Source organism: Pelophylax lessonae, assembly GCF_965119305.1.
Source record: "Pelophylax lessonae genome assembly, chromosome: 1".
Lineage (NCBI taxonomy): Eukaryota > Metazoa > Chordata > Amphibia > Anura > Ranidae > Pelophylax > Pelophylax lessonae.
In genome coordinates this window covers 255,061,819-255,078,475 of record NC_138768.1, presented here as the reverse complement: position 1 = coordinate 255,078,475, position 16,657 = coordinate 255,061,819, and the positions used below count along the sequence as shown (strand labels likewise).

Here is a 16,657-nt window from a genome sequence, read left to right as displayed (position 1 = left end):
CAATTAAAAAGGGCTATTTCACACAATTAGGTTTGTGTCCGCTAATAATGATTTTAGTGTATTTTTTGTGAAAATATTGTCTTGATATATGTTGGGGGGGCCCTGCCAGGTAGGCTTTACAGCACCCCATGATTTCTATCAGCAGCCCTTAATCCAGCTTGGGTTAACGTAGGTTAAACTTCCAGTAAGTTTTTGGATTTGTGAAGTAACACCTCACAGGTACAGGCAAAATTGACCAACTCTCTGTAAGTTCACAATGAACGCAGCAAGAACTGTGAAAGGCTGATTTGTTGCAATGGGTTCCTAGACTTTACACAGTGCTCTTATTAAACTTTCTTTATAAGGAATGGATGGCCTTGCCACAGCTCTATTAAAGGTCTGAATCTGAAAATTTTTATTTGTAATGTCTTTATAATTCTGCAATAATGCATCAAAGCAGTGGTAAACCCAAAACCAAAAATGTGATATATTGCAGCTTACTGATCATTAGATTTGGTGGCTGCATTCGTTCTCTTGTTTAGGCTTTTTCCCCCTCACCTGGTGATCTGCCCAGTGTCCTGTTATCATCTGACCCCCCGTAGTCTACCGGTAACAGAGACAGCTTTAGACATCAGCATTGTCACTTAGTGGAGAGGGTAGAGTTTTAGATGTACCAACATTTTTGGATATACTAACAAACTGAAACCAAACTAACAAGTAATAAGCAGGTACAGCAACAGTGTTTTTCATTTTAGGATAAAGGTTTTACATAAATAAATGAAAGCTGACAATTGTAAGCATGTCAGTGTTAAATGGTTTGTCCCAGCCCTGTAACTGCTACAAGTGCAGAACAACTTGTTCTGTTGAAAACCATAGACTTTCAGGCAAGATCACCAAGAGAAAATAAAAAAAGAAAGCCTAAAAATATATACAGTCATCACATCTAAGAATTGGTAAGCTGAAATATAAGAAATGTTTGCTTTTGGGTTTAATACTGCTTTAGGCCCCATGCACATAGGGCGTTTTTGCAGCTGCTGTTAGGAGCATCAGAATTTTTTTTTTTTTGCAGCTTAAAAACGCCTCCATGTTATTCTATGGCCTCATGCACACACAGGGCTTTTAGAAGCTCCAAGTGGTGTTTTTAAGCTGCAAAAAAAACCCCAGGGCCAGTGCGTTCAGGAGCAGCAGTGTTAAGCTGTAAAAACGCCTGACGCTGCTAAACGTGCCTTAACGCTGTATATCGGCTTTTAGCAGTGTCAGGCATTTTTTAAATGGGAAAAATGAAAAATGTAATTGGTCACAAATAGAAGAGGGTGGTGTTTATTTAAAAATACTGCTAAGCGCCGATGCGCCTAAACGCGCATTGACGCCAATGCAAAATGCTGCTAAAGGCACGTTTTTACGCCGTTTTTTCCTGGCGTCAGAAATGGCTTTGCAGCTCGTTTTTTCTAACGCCCTGTGTGCATGAGGCCTAAATATCATCTGTAGTGTCTTAACTGAGTTAGATGTAAAATATAAAATACAAGGCAGTCTAAATTTTTCCACTATTTTATATTTTCAGGACTAAGAAATCCGATAGTCATTACAATGTAGTAAAGCATTTATAGTATTTTGTAGTGTCAAATGCTTTGGAAGTTTTTTTTTCCTATTCTTGTTCATGACTGTTCATTAAGGGGATAACTGTAGCCTATTTGGATATCTGTTCGCATAATGACCATTAACGTTATTCAAAAAAGACATCCAGGACTATAAACTTCATTGCTGAATAATACAAGCCAAATATATTTTTGTTCTCTTTATAATTACTAAATAATATATGCTAACAACCAAACGCGGAAAACAAGCTGGGACAGACACCTTAATCTCTGATTGGCCCTGGAAACAATTGTGCCGCACTGAATAGATGGACGTAATCCATTGCAGTTCTAATGCCACAAAGCAGCCTTGCATATGAGCCAGTAAGGGTTAGGGACTGCAGTTCCTTTTCTCTGTATCTCTCTGAGAGACTAAAAGGACCTACAATGGAAAAGAGTACAGCATATCTAAACCCATAAACAAAAATGTAATATATTGAAGCCTATTAGCCCTTAGATAAGGTGCCTGCATTAGTTTACAGGCATTTTTCCCTTTATTTTCACTTGGTAGGACTGCATATGTCACATGTTCTATTCCTAGACAGCTGTGCTCACTGTATTCTATCTATGGTTGTCACACAGGCTGGACTTCAATTATGTCTTCCTCTCTTTATCTCTATTGCATGGGAGATGGGGAATTGAATAGTTTACAGAAGGAAGATGTTATAGTTTGTTCTTTTTGTTTATCTCACAGAAAGCAACAAGGACGCTGCATTTCTGGCAAGATTAACAGGTTACTTTCTGTACTTGCTGCAAATGTTCCTGGCCTGAAAAATAAAATATATCCAATATGGATATCTGTGAACATAATATAAATACAGCGCAATCTCACCTCATCTGCGTATATCCAAAGATTGCTACACATATGTAAATATTTCTAAAGTGTAAATCAATATTAATACATAGTGACTGAATCACATACACACATTTAGAGTGAAATAAAATTACAATGTGTCAGTTTGAAACGTGACTATTAACAAAACAAAGGAAATGAAAGGAATCAAAGTCTTCCAGTGATATTCAATCAGTCCAAAAATTGAGCGAGTAATCCTGCCATCTCTGTTAAAGTGATTAACTCAAGAACAGGTGCTCAAAACGAATCCACCACCAGTGATATGCGATACGCAGGGGGTGTCAATTAAATGTTAACCCCAAGTTTGATCGCATATCGCAGTGCGATCTGACAGTTCGCACAGGATCGGATTGCACAAGCGTGAACCACTGTGTGATCCGATCCTGATGCGACTGGAAAAAAGGGTCATGTGCGTGTTTGGTGCGGATACAGTGCGAATTCAGCCATACAAAGTGTATGGCTGAATTTGCATCCGCACATCCGATCACATGTAATGAAGGAGCAGTGCGCTCTGAATTACATGCGATCGCTGCACTCGCACTAATGTGAACCGGCCCTTACTCCTAGTAGCTCACCTCCAACTTTGACTCCTGTTTCACCAGAGAGTCAAAGTACGCTGTTCTCCATTAGGGATAACCTGGCTCAGAATGGATGGATGTCTCTAGATATGTCAAGATTCCAATGTATCCTCATACATAATAGTTGACCATAGGGAACAAAAGCAACATATCCAGTGCTCCCTGTAAAAACATTTATTTGGACACAAATATAAAAAGAGCTCACTCATATAGTACAGCACTAAACTGTGCCAGCTGTATTAGGCTCGTGATATCAATCCACTGGCTCACAGCCATCAGATCAGCGATGGTCGTGGGTAAAATCAAATATAAGCTCCTGCTTCCAGATGCATCGCATCTTCAAAAAAGACTTCTTCAGTGGGGTGAACTGAAGAAGTATTTTTTTGCCTGGGTAAGGAGGACTACGCACGGGTGATGCATCACATCTTGACTGTAATGCCATATTTTGTTCATGATGTAATAGGAAGCAACGATTATAATTATCTCATGTTATCTATTACAGTATTTGATGTCACTACTGCTTTATACTTTCACTGCATTACAAGCTCCTGAAGAAGCAGTGTTCTGTACTCGCGAAACATGTTGAGCATTCAGCATCCAGATGGCAATAGTCATAGATGACGATGGTTTTGTTCCAAGGCCATTCCACCTGGGATTGTTTTATTAGAGCAAAGTACTGTTCTAATATCTAAGACATCTATGTCAATGTTTTACATATTTGTTTTAAAATGCAATTTTGAATAAAACCTCATTTTTTAAGTACAAATGATTTAGTTTTTCTACTGGTACCATGAAAGTCCATCTATGCCTCAATCGATTTCTCCTTTAATGCCATGCAGGATGTAGGTACATTACATACTAATTCGTTCTACCCAGCACCCCCCCCCCCCCCCCATTTTTAAACTATGTATTAATATCGATTCACACTTTAGAAATATTTACACATGTGTAGCAATCTTTGGATATACGCAGGTGAGATGAGATTGCGCTGTATTTATATTATATTCATATCTATTAGAGTGTAGTGAAAACAGCTATTGAATACGGGCAGCCATCAATTTTGCACTGGTTTTCTTATTCTATTTTTTCACAGGATGTTTTTATTTTCATTTCATTTTTTTTTCACAGTATATTTTGTTTGCACTTGGGACACAGTATTGCGCTGATTAAAAATATATTATATTATGGAGATCTGGCCTAAATGTTCACGTGTCTCACCATTAAGTGTTTCCAGAATGGCAGATTACTCGCCACAAAAGTACTGTAAGCAAATTAGGCAGGGTAATAAACCTCCACACAAAATGAATTAAAGGCTTTGAGATGAGCAAAGGTTCTCAGAAAAAATTTCTTGAAACTGGATCTGGATCTGGAAATTGTAATCTCATTAATAGGAATGTGTTGGGTGGATTTACTAAAGGCAAATTTACTGCATACTTTGCAAGTGTAGTTGCACTCATTTTCTTTAGTAAAAGTAAATGTGGAAAAGCTTCACTTTGTAAAGAAGACCCAATCGGGTGCAAGGAAAAGAAAAAGAAAAAATTTGCTTAAACATGATTGGATGATGGGAATGAGCAGAGCTTTACCACATGTACTAAGCTCTTGGGAAAATGAGCGTAGCTGCACTTGAAAGGCGAACAGTCTTTTTGTGTGTAACTTTGCTTATAGCAAACAATACTGTGTTAAAGAACAACTATATACCCAAATACAAATGTAATAAATGAGAAAACTAATATTTTTTAACATTTCATATGGTTTCTTTTTTTCTCTTGAGAAAAATAAAGCTGGTTACACCAGCAAACCCAGAAACACTATCATAGGAAAAAATGATCAAATGTTTAAAGTGGGCATCGATTATATGAATTTTTTTTTTTTTTTTTAATCTTCACAGCTTCGCAACAGTAAAGCCACAGGCTATTGTCTGGACCAAGGTTCTGAAGACGACAACAAAGCCATTTTGTACCCATGCCATGGCATGTCCTCACAGGTAAACAATGCTTTGAAGGCGAGATTAAAGTTTTTCTTCATACTGCAGTTGTTAAAGCGGTAGTACCTCCTAAAAAATAAAAAGATTGTTCCTTTGCGGGCTAACATCATAATGTGCTAGTATGCACCACATACTAGTACATTATGACAGACTTACCTGTAAAACGTATCCCTTCAGCGGTGTGCTGTTACTTTGGACAGGGTTTCCACCTTCACTTGTTTTTCTTTCCAGGTTCGAGCACTCCAGCCATTTGAATGGCTGGGCTGTGATGGAGTCACTCCCGTGCATGCAGGAGTTATTTTAGGAGGTATTCACTGCACCTAAAGGTAAGCCTTATTATAGGCATGCCTGTAGGTACAAGTAAGCAAGCAGACTTTACGACCAATTTAAAATGTATTTAAACCCAAACACAAAACTGTAATATATTGCAAATCACTGGTCATTAGATGTGGTGGATGAAATATATTTCTTTTATTCAGTGCTTTTTTTAACCAAGTGATTATGTCAGTGACGCATTTTCTGCCCTAGGGTGGCAACGCACACTGTACTGTATCTGTGGGGGAGCATCATTGTCAACCTAGGACAGGAAGGTTATTAGGATTACAGAACACCTCCCTCTCTCTTCATCTCCATAACATAAACATATATGTGGCAAGTCTGATAGGACTACTTGTGAGAACACTGCCGAGTGAACAGGAAACTTATGACCTCACTGGATTTCTGGCAGGAACATTGGGTATTTTTTGCACTTATCAAGCAGATATACCTAAATACATTTAATGGTATATTTAACAGACTAAAACAGAGGTTTACACACACTTTTAATCCAGGAGTTACTTAGTGAAGGTCTCTACTTGTAAAAGAATAAATCAAATACTTACCTCTCTTGCTGCTCACACCAGCGAACGTCACTCCATTTACGAGAAGTAATCTCCTGAAGTTCACTTGGAAACCAACAATTCCAGGAATGTCCCTCTCCTGGGGCATCTGCATCTCTCCCTGGTTCCTCCTGCTGACCTCCACATCACTACTGTACTGTGTAATGGAAAGCCAGCAAGAGGAGCCACTGAGAGCTGTGGGAGATCCAGGAGTTTGAAAGTCCTGGAAGTAACAGTTTCCCAGTGGATTTCGAGAGGTAATCTCTCAGCAATGCAGTGGTGTTCAGCTGCACATGTAGAAGGAGAGCCAAGTATATAGTTTTACAGGTAGAGCTTTGCTGAGTAACTGTTGCACATCAACAGAGTCATTTTAAGCTTGGAGGTGAAAAGTGAGTCCATAAGCTGTAGTATAGCTCAGTGTTATTGCTTTCCATTGGCAGTTATGCCATGCATGAGCGCACGATTTTAGATGCATACATACATTGTTACAATAGAAGAGATCTGCAATCATTGGATTCTGGTGAAAGTGGCATAGTGCATATAGACATATAGACTATATATATATATATAGATAGATAGATAGATAGATAGATAGATAGATAGATAGATAGATAGATAGATAGATAGATAGATAGATAGATAGATAGATAGATAGATAGATAGATAGATAGATAGATAGAGATAGATAGATAGAGATATATATATATATATATATATATATATATATATATATATATAACCAAAAGTATTTGGATGCCTGCCTACACACACATGAACTTTAATGGCATCCCAGTATTAGTCCGTAGGGTTCAATAGTGAGATGGCCCACCTTTTGCAGCTCTAACAGCTTTAACTCTTCTGGGAAGGCTGTCCACAAGGTTTAGGAGTGTGTCTATGGAAATTTTTGAGCATTCTTCCAGAAGCACATTTGTGAGGTCAGGCACTGATGTTGGAGAGAAGGCCTGGCTCGTAGTCTCTGCTCTAATTCATCCTAAAGGTGTTCTATTGTGTTGAGGTCAGGACAGGTTTTGGGCAATTTCATGCCCCCATCTTGGTGGGAACAGTTTTGGGTTGGCCCTTCCTGCGCCAGTGCATAAAGACATGGATGAGTGAGTTTGGGGTGGAGGAACTTGACTGGCCTGACCTAAACCTGATAGAACACCTTTAGGATGAATAAGAAAGTGGACTGCGATCCAGGCCTTCTCATCAACATCAGTGCCTTACCTCACAAATACGCTTCCAGAAGAATGGTCAAATATTCCCATAGACACACTCCTAAACCTTGTGGACAGCCTTTCCAGAAGAGTTAAATCTGTTATAGCTGCAAAGGGTTGGCCAACTCAATGTTGAACCCTACAGACTAAGTCTGGGATGCCATTAAAGTTCATGTGGGTGTAAAGGCATGCATTCCAATACTTTTGGTAATATAGTGCATATATCCCTCTATAAAGGGATCAATTCACAGAAACACTACTACAGACTGAAAAACCTACTGAAAAAAAGATACTTGTAGGCAAAGATTCTCCACCTCATTACATTGTGTACCAAGTTAGAGGAAAAAAAACATTTAACCAGTATATCATTTTCAGTGCATTTACAGTCCTGTCCTCACCTTATTAGAAGACGTAACATGTAGGAAGAAAAGCAGCTCAATAAAAAGGATTAAAATCTATTATTGTAATTAAAAACATATTTATATTTATGTAATTAAGACATGAAAAAATGCAACTTTAGCTTTTCAGTAACTATAAAAAATATTCTCTTTACCGCTTATTGTCCCAACATATCGTAATAGCAAATCCTCCTGTCTGCTTAGCTTTATTTATCCAAGCATAAATTTTCCTATTACCAGCAGCAGCTCTGCCCTATAAATTTAAGATAATGCTCAACTAAACATTTTGTTTTCATAATGGCTATTTGTGAATGTCATCTTCTCTGCAAAGATATTTCTTGCTGCTGTTTATTTCTCCTTTTGTGAGAATCTGAGGTGACAGATTATGGAGCGCTTGTATTTGCATGCTCAGTGTTTTAACCATTTACTGCCACATTACCTTATATTGATGGAAATGTAAGCTAAGCCATTCTTGAGTGTAGGTTTTTAAAAGACCAACCACATTGAGCAAAATGTCACAAACAGGATTCCCTTAGAACTTATTTGTAAGGGCTTGTACAAAATGTGTTCATTTTAACACAGCCCAGTTTTATGCATATCTCATTATTAAAACGTCTTCATAATAAGCATGTTTGTACAATAAAAGTTTTCTGCCCCAAATAACAAAGAGTGATCAGTGTGTATGCACTAAGTACCCAATTGATGTTCTGAACATGGCTCCACCTATATGATATGGCAGTGTTATTGATTTGACCTATAGTTAATTGGCAAATGATTCTTGTTAGAATGACTGCACTTTTCACATTTTGCAAAGCCTTATTCAATGTCAAAGAGCAAAAATATTCCAACAAGGGGTGCTCAGATAGAATATTGCAACATGGGTAAAAAGCGCCTGTCAGGCCAGAGTGACCAAGTACACTCCTCTAGACTCCCACTATAATCCCTTCTTGAGCACATGGCTCAGCCAGCCAGTGACTCATTTATCTTGATTGATCCACTCCACTTGTTCTTGAGCCCAGATTTCCTTAAGATCTTGGTCTGTACACATTGCTTGAGGATTAGCCTGAGCAGTTCGGCTTTGTGCTGTCGGTTTCCATCCACCCACAAAGCATAAATCAGTGGCATATGTTAAAAGTATATTTTGAATTGTATCTTGTGTCCCTCTTTTGCTACGTTAGAAAAAAAAAATGCAGAAGATAATTGCCAGTTTTATCTCTTGGCCTGGGTTTGGGTTTTTTATAGAAGATCAGAAAATAGCTCATTTCAAAGTACTCATCCATATGGCATTCCAAATAATATTTGATTTATGTAACCATATAAATGAAGGATTACTAAAATAAGCTTCCACAGAATATGTTAGAAAAATTATAGTTTTAACCTTCGGTACTGAACTCCTGACGTAAAGGCATCTCAGGCCTTTGATCACAGATGGCAAGTAAATAGAATCTGAATTGTATATTCAGTAAGCTGCCTAATCAAATGGATTTTAATTACTGATGTCAGCAAGGACAACATTTCAGAGTATAAGTGTGAGGCATACAATACTATGGCAATCTCTTCATTCAATATGATTATCAGGTTTCCAGGAACTGCTTCTGGTTATGTGGCAGGCCCACCAACCAGCAGACCTTGAATATATCCAGGTATACTAAACAAGTTTGCAAATAATACATATGTATTTTTTTTTTTGTTCCTGCGCTTTGAAAGCTGTCATCACAGGACCATGCTAGTGTGAACATGTACTGTTTGCTTTTCTGAGTCTGTACTTTAACTGCTGACAAGGAGAGAGAAAACATCCACATCCACATACTGGTTTGATTCAATAGATTTAGGCAAGAAGCCCTAAATTGTGATTTCTGTGCTGCACTGCATTTACACAGTTATTGTAGATCACAAACTGTTAAAAGAGCTTGCAAGTGCTTTGCTACAGAGTTAAAACCACTTGTTTTCAAATCAAGGAACCCTCTAGATGTGCATTCTACTTTCTGCAATTGGCCATATGGAATCACATGCTATTGAAGGATGGCAAGTGCTTAAATAACCTCAGGCAGGGCTTATCAGCCTAGTCAGTGATCTGCAGTGACTGTGAGGGCACTACAGCACAGAAATGTTTATTAATGTCTCCTAACAGTGAAGACATTAAATCAAGCAGGTGTGTGAAGCAGATACCTTCTTTGTTATCTAAAATTGTCTGCAGTTATAGTGCAGATGCAAACAAGCTGTATGTAAACAGAAGAATCCTACAATGGCCTGTGCATGTGATGGCATCTCTCAAAGTTCCTGGAACAGAAAAAGACATGCATATGAGGCTATACAGCAAAGTTGCTTGGCATTCCTTGATCTAAAAAAAAGGAACAGTTACATTTATTCATTAAAGTTAAAAAAAAAAAAAAAAGATTATCCTAGGATCACAGTCTTATGCACTGCTCAGTTAACTAATGCTTCATAAATTAACATTAATGCTTTCATCATTCAATCAATTTTGTAAATGGCTTTTCTGGGCAAGATATAACATTTGCATAATGATGTGCACACGTTTGTCCCCTTGATAAGCAACAGCAGGGGTTGCATTGACTTACTTGACTTGCTGAAGCTTGACCACTAACTCCAAAATGATGCTAAGAGAATACCTTTACTTAAAAGCTTGTAATAATTATCTCTATATTGCTGCTTTTTTTTTTTCGCCTTGTACTGTTTGAAGCTGAAACCTAGGCTGATTTAAAAGACACAAATGAAAAAGTATTTTTAATACAGAAATGTTGGCTTACTGAAAAGTATGTCCATGTACAATATAGTATGCACTGAATATTTAGTCTGGGCTCCTTTTGCATGAATTACTGAATCAATGCGGCGTGGCATGGAGGTGATCAGCCTCTGGCACTGCTAAGGTCTTATAGAAGGTTTCTTTGATAGCGGCTTTCAGCTCATCTGCATTGTTGGCTCTGGCGTCTCTCTTCTTCCTCTTGACAATACACCACAGATTCTCTATGGTGGTTTAGGTCAGGCGAGTTTGCTGGCCAATCAAGCACAGTGATACCATGATCACTAAACCAGGTATTGGTACTTTTGGCAGTGTAGGCAGGTGCCAAGCCCTGCTGGAAAATGCAATCAGCATCTCCATAAAGCTGGTCAGCAGAGGGAAGCATGAAGTGCTCTAGAATTTCCTGGTAGAGGGCTGCGCTGACTTTGGACTTGATAAAAGACAGTGAACCAACACCAGCAGATGACATGGCTCCCCAAATCATCACTGATTTTGGAAACTTCACACCTTATGTAACTTGGATTCTGTGTCACTCCGCTCTTCCTCCAGACTCTGGGACCTTGATTTCCAAATAAAAAGCAAAATTTTCCACAGTCCGTGATGATTTGGGGAACCATGTCATCTGCTGGTGTTGGTCCACTTTGTTTATCAAGTCCAAAATCAGCGCAGCCCTCTACCAAGAAATTCTAGAACACTTCATGCTTCCCTCTGCTGACCAGCTTTTTGGAGATGCTGATTTAATTTTCCAGCAAGACTTGGCACCTGCCCACACTGCCAAAAGTACCAATACCTGGCTTAATGATCATAGTATCACTGCGCTTGATTGACCTGCAAACTTGCTTGACTTAAACCCCATAGAGAATCTGTGGGGCATTGTCAAGAGGAAAATGAGGGACACCAGACCCAACAATGCTGATGAGCTGAAAGCCACTATCAAAAAAACCTGAGCTTCCATACCACTCAGCAGTGCCACAGGCTGATCTCCCCCATGCCACACCGCGTTGATGCAGTAATTCATGCAAAAATAACCCGGACCAAGTTTTGAGTGCACACAGGGCTGCCCCAAGACATTGTGCTGCCTGGGTCCAAGAATGAAATGCTGCCCCCCCCCCGCAAAAAAAAAAAAAAAACACGCACACCAAAAGGCCCCCACATCCATTATTTTATATAAAGATACAATTTAGAAAATATTATATATACTGTTATATTTTTCCATAACTCCACACCGGATCGGTCCACCAAACACCCACTGTCTGTCCTCCTGTCACTCCTGTGTCTGCCACGCCCACTGCCCCAGAAGATCCAGTATGCCCTGCGTGAGATGGAGCGCGCTGGTGTCTGACATCATTGCACACACCAAGACCACATGAGGGACGTTCCCGCCTACTCATACTCATCAGTTTGCAGTACGGGCGGCAGTATGAGATAGTCAAATGCCGCACCTAACACGCCGTAAACTGATGACACACAAGACTGCTGGAAAAAAACTTGGGAATCAATTTGCCGTCCATCCCCAAATGCTTCCTGTGTCAAATGGACCCAGTGGGACACATGGTTGGGCCGGCCCTAAATGCATACTATACTGTACATGAACATACTTTTGAATAAGCCAACATTTCTGTATTCAAAAATCCTTTTTTTAATTGGTCTTATGTAATATTCCAATTTTCTAAGATACTGAATTTTGGATTTTTACTAGCTGTAAGCCATAACCATCAAAATTAAAAGAGATGCTTGAAATCTATCACTCTGTGTGTAATGCATCTATATAAATATATGAATTTCCCTTTTTAAATTGAATTACTGAAATAAATACCATTTTTGATGATATTCTATTTTATGAGATGCACCTGTATGGTACAGTCTGTACAGCAGAGCTTGGAGATGGGAGAGAGAATCAGCACAAGGAGTCAATCAGGGTTGCTACAGTGCATAAAACTTTCAGACAGAAGGATATAGCAGAGAGACAGAGGGATGAGAGATGAGTTTTCTTGCAGCAGGGCAAAATAGTGTCTCCTGCCCTGCCATATAGGGCAGTGTATTTTGAAAGAGCTGTGTACATTTAGGAACAAGATGAACAGAAATAAGAAAAGTTCAGCTTAAGTCCTGGTTCACACTGGCGGTAAACCTGAGATCTGCAAACTACTGGGGGTGTCAATGTGTGTGAACACCCATGCAATTTGATTCCAGTGCGGACCAAAAAAAGGGTCCTGCACCATTTTGGTGCAAATGCAGTTTGTATGGATGAAATCACATCACACAGACATCGCATGGGATCTGCACAGAAGTGCGGTGCGAATCACATGTGATGCCTGGCATCGCACTACTGCGAAAGGACCCTTAATTAAATGAAAAATTATAGTACTGCATGTTATTTTCATAACATAAACATTGACTTATAAAATAATTTCCTTACAGTCATCGAGAATCTCAGCTGTGCATGACTTCTTGAAATGAAAGTGACATTTGCTATTACATTATACTGTACTTGTCCAGTAGTCCCTGCAGTGTTACCCCATACTGTCAGGGACTTAGGAGATCAGTAGCTCACAGTAAATGCCAAGAATGGACAGTTATCCTGCAGCAGCACAGGCAGAAAAAGAACTGAAGTGTGCCCGTTGAGGCTTGATCCCTTCTAGGGATATAGGGTCTGCATGATTTAAATTTCAATAGGCTGAGAAAAAAAGCAAGTCATTTCCTAAAAGTAACATAACATTTGATTTGTATTTAACTAAACAAAGAAACATCTCTAAAACAGTGATTGAGACCCTCCAAACCCTTTACCTCCAAGGGGTTGAACATTATGATGTTAATAAACTTAAAAGGACAATAAAAATAAACCTAGTGGCAGAAAACACTAATGAAATTAGGTTTGAGTTGTAGAATTTTATTGCAATATTTTCTTATTGAACTATACTGAAGGAACAAAGTGATCATTGTTATAAAAGAAATATATTTTTATTCTGGCATCACGCTATTGCCATCGGCTAAGTTTCATACCTATAAAAAATAGCAGGTGTCAGCTTAAATCCATCTGCTTTATTAAGGGCTCAGCAATGCATATGGGTTTTTATCTATGAAAATTACTTTTGAACAAGAAGAAAAAGAAAATTATTGTGGCTGTGGATTCCATTAAGATCCAACTGAAGCCCCCAGATACCACACTGAAAAAACAAAGGTATATTGTATCTTTCTATGGGGCCGCCACAGCTCAAAAGGCAAACATTCAAAAGGCTCAAAATGGTGGTATAGTATTACTGAAAAATTGAGAAAACTGAATAAAAAAATTGTAAAATAAATAAAATATTAAAAAGTTTCACATCAAAGTTAAATAATGTCTACACCTACCTTTGGTATAAAATGTGCAGAGTCTACAGTCCATGAACCCACAAAAAATTGAATTATTGTGCTGAAAGTGGCAGTCTTGCTCACATAAACCTCAATAACAACAAATACTTCACTATATGAGCCCTTTCCTTCCTCCATATGGTGTGGATCCCTTAATGTATATCCATTACCCACTGATGCCATTTGATTGAGTTAATATATATTGAAAAGCATTACCCTACATTCGTGGGGGAGGATGTAACTGGATACCTTGATATACCAGTACTGATGTCCCTGACCTGATGGAAATTTACCATGCTTGCCAGTGGTATTACCACGCTTGTTACCCCTGTAGGGGTACTCATTTCTGGTGAGTGCGGTCTTTACTGAGAGGGGAGCACTTTTGATTCCTCACCTGCACAAGTCACCTTTGGATTACCTCACGATCCTCAATTTTGGGACTCCAACAATCATATTTATTCACTTTATGGACATTTGCTTTTTGTGCACCTGGTCACTTTTGCACTAGTCACTTTAATCTACCAATCTTAACTTACTCTATATATATCACATGTCATTTCGGTTTTATTTAATTAATTGTATATCGTATTATTTATTTGATTATTTATTCATAGATTTTTTCACAGTAATGTATGATACACTCATTGATGCACATTGTGTCACCTTCCTGATATCTTAAGGACACTGCACTTTGCACTTGTCACTTTGTTAATTTACCAGTCGTAAACACACCCCGTCACTATATCAGATTTTATTTGCACTATTTATTTAATTGCAAATTAAAGTATTTATTTATTTTCTGAATATTTATTTATTGAGTGTTTATTGATTTATTATTTCTCTAATTATTTATTTATTGAGTCATTTATAGTGATATATTTATTTTACACCTATTGATGCACATTGGGACACCTTTCTGTTACTTAAGTGACACTGCGCATTTATCACTTTAATAATATTCTATTTATCACTGTTGTGCGATATCTATTTGATACACTGATTTCAGGCAGTGCCATATACCCTCACTTCCCCCTCTATTCTACTCTATTTACCCCCTATCTTGGGGTTATATTCAGAAGGTAGGCCGCAGCCAAACCATTTCATCCTAAGCGCAGATTTCTTTTTTTCACATAAACCTCAGTCATAAAAAAAAAAAACAGGAAGCTTAGTCTGAGCCTACCCTAATCTGATTGTAAACCCTTACATATACCCAGTGAAGTGACTGCCTTCAGGTGATACACAGACATGAAACAAATCCTTCTATATAAGTTGTACCTGTTTATCTGCAATATTTTCTCTACAACCATTCAAAGTCCAGACTTTATACACCTTATTTGAGTTTTCAAAAAGCAGGAAGTGGGGAGCTGAAGTTACATTCAGCATGGCTTTTTGAGAGCTAATTGGAGGGAATGGAATGGAATGGTCTTACCAGTTTGAAAGTAAGAAGACATCACAAGTAACATGCCTGATTGCTAATTTGCATGACATTTGGGAGATGCAAAGTATGAAACTAACCTGTTGGTGTACAGATTTAAAATAGATGGTTTTACAGAAATACAGTGGTGCCTGTATCCCATTATGATACAACATTCACTGCTAAAAGTGAGAAGAACAGCAGATGACCCATTTTTGTTTTTCTTGTTTTTTTTCTTGTACTTGTTGCAGCTGGTACGCTACAGTGCAGAGGGGCTGCTCCAATTAGGTCCCCTGGGCTCCACTGCCTTCTTACCAGATACAAAGTGTCTGATTGACGATGGCAAAGGAAGAACTCCTACACTGAAGAAATGTGATGACATACCGAGGCCAACCCAAAAGTTCTGGGATTTCACACAAGTAAGAGACTGTTAACCATAAAGAAACCAGCACATGTCATGGCAGGGCTTCAAAATCAAGAAAGTTGTTGATTGAAAAGTAAACATTTTTATTTCTTTTACATATATTGTGTGTGGGTAGCGTGACAAAAACAATAACACTGATTACAATAAAGAAAGCATAAGATTATATAGGCAATTTACATTGCATAATTATGTAGGCTTTGGTTGCCATTCTACAGTTAACACAATGCATATTCAATGATTTATTTTTCATTGTATATCTTGGAGCAAAAGATATGGAGTTTCTGTTAACTTAAAGAAGACCTGAATTGTGCAAGCAGAGGCCAAAGGAATGGTAACCATTATTGCCTGTGGTCTCCCTGCAGTTGATCATTTCCATCTTACTTTTAGATGAGGCCTAATCAGTGTACCCCAGGATTTGGATAAATCACCACACAGAGTCATCTAAACATGGTTTATATTGTAGTAAATAAATAGGTACAAAACAAAGCAGTTATAGCATGGGTACTACATACTGTATGTTGCAGAACAGGCAGAGAAGGTTACAGTCAGGTCCATAAATATTTGGACATCGACACAATTGTAATCTTTTTGGCTCTATACACCACCACAATGGATTTGAAATGAAACAAACAATATGTGCTTTAACTGCAAACTTTCAGCTTTAATTTGAGGGTATTTACATCCAAATCAGGTGAACGGTGTAGATATTACAACAGTTTGTATATGTGCCTCCCACTTTTTAAGGGACCAAAAGTATTGGGACAGATTAACAATCATAAATCAAACTTTCACTTTTGATGCTCTGTCAGGCCTCTACTGCAACTGTTTTCAGCTCCTGCTTGTTTTTGGGGCATTTTCCCTTCAGTTTTGTCTTCAGCAAGTGAAATGCATGCTCAATCGGATTCAGGTCAGGTGATTGACTTGGCCATTGCATAACATTCCACTTCTTTCCTTTAAAAAAACTCTTTGGTTGCTTTCGCAGTATGCTTCGGGTCATTGACCGTCTGCACTGTGAAGCGCTGTCCAATGAGTTCTGGAGCATTTGGCTGAATATGAGTAGATAATATTGCCCAAAACACTTCAGAATTCATCCTGTTGCTTTTTTCAGCAGTCACATCATCAATAAATACAAGAGAACCAGTTCCATTGGCAGCCATACATGCCCACACCATGACACTACCACCACCATGCT

The 16,657-nt window shown here is 38.4% G+C and overlaps 1 protein-coding gene across 1 annotated transcript in view; it reads left to right on the top strand.

Annotated features, from left to right (window-relative positions):
- GALNT9 (polypeptide N-acetylgalactosaminyltransferase 9) overlaps window positions 1–16,657 on the top strand; it is a 450,947-nt gene that overhangs the window by 427,868 nt on the left and 6,422 nt on the right. The window contains exons 9-10 of the mRNA XM_082253021.1: window positions 4,933–5,028; window positions 15,293–15,460. Of these exons, the coding sequence (XP_082109147.1) occupies window positions 4,933–5,028; window positions 15,293–15,460 (264 nt within the window). The remainder of the gene's footprint in view (window positions 1–4,932; window positions 5,029–15,292; window positions 15,461–16,657) is intronic.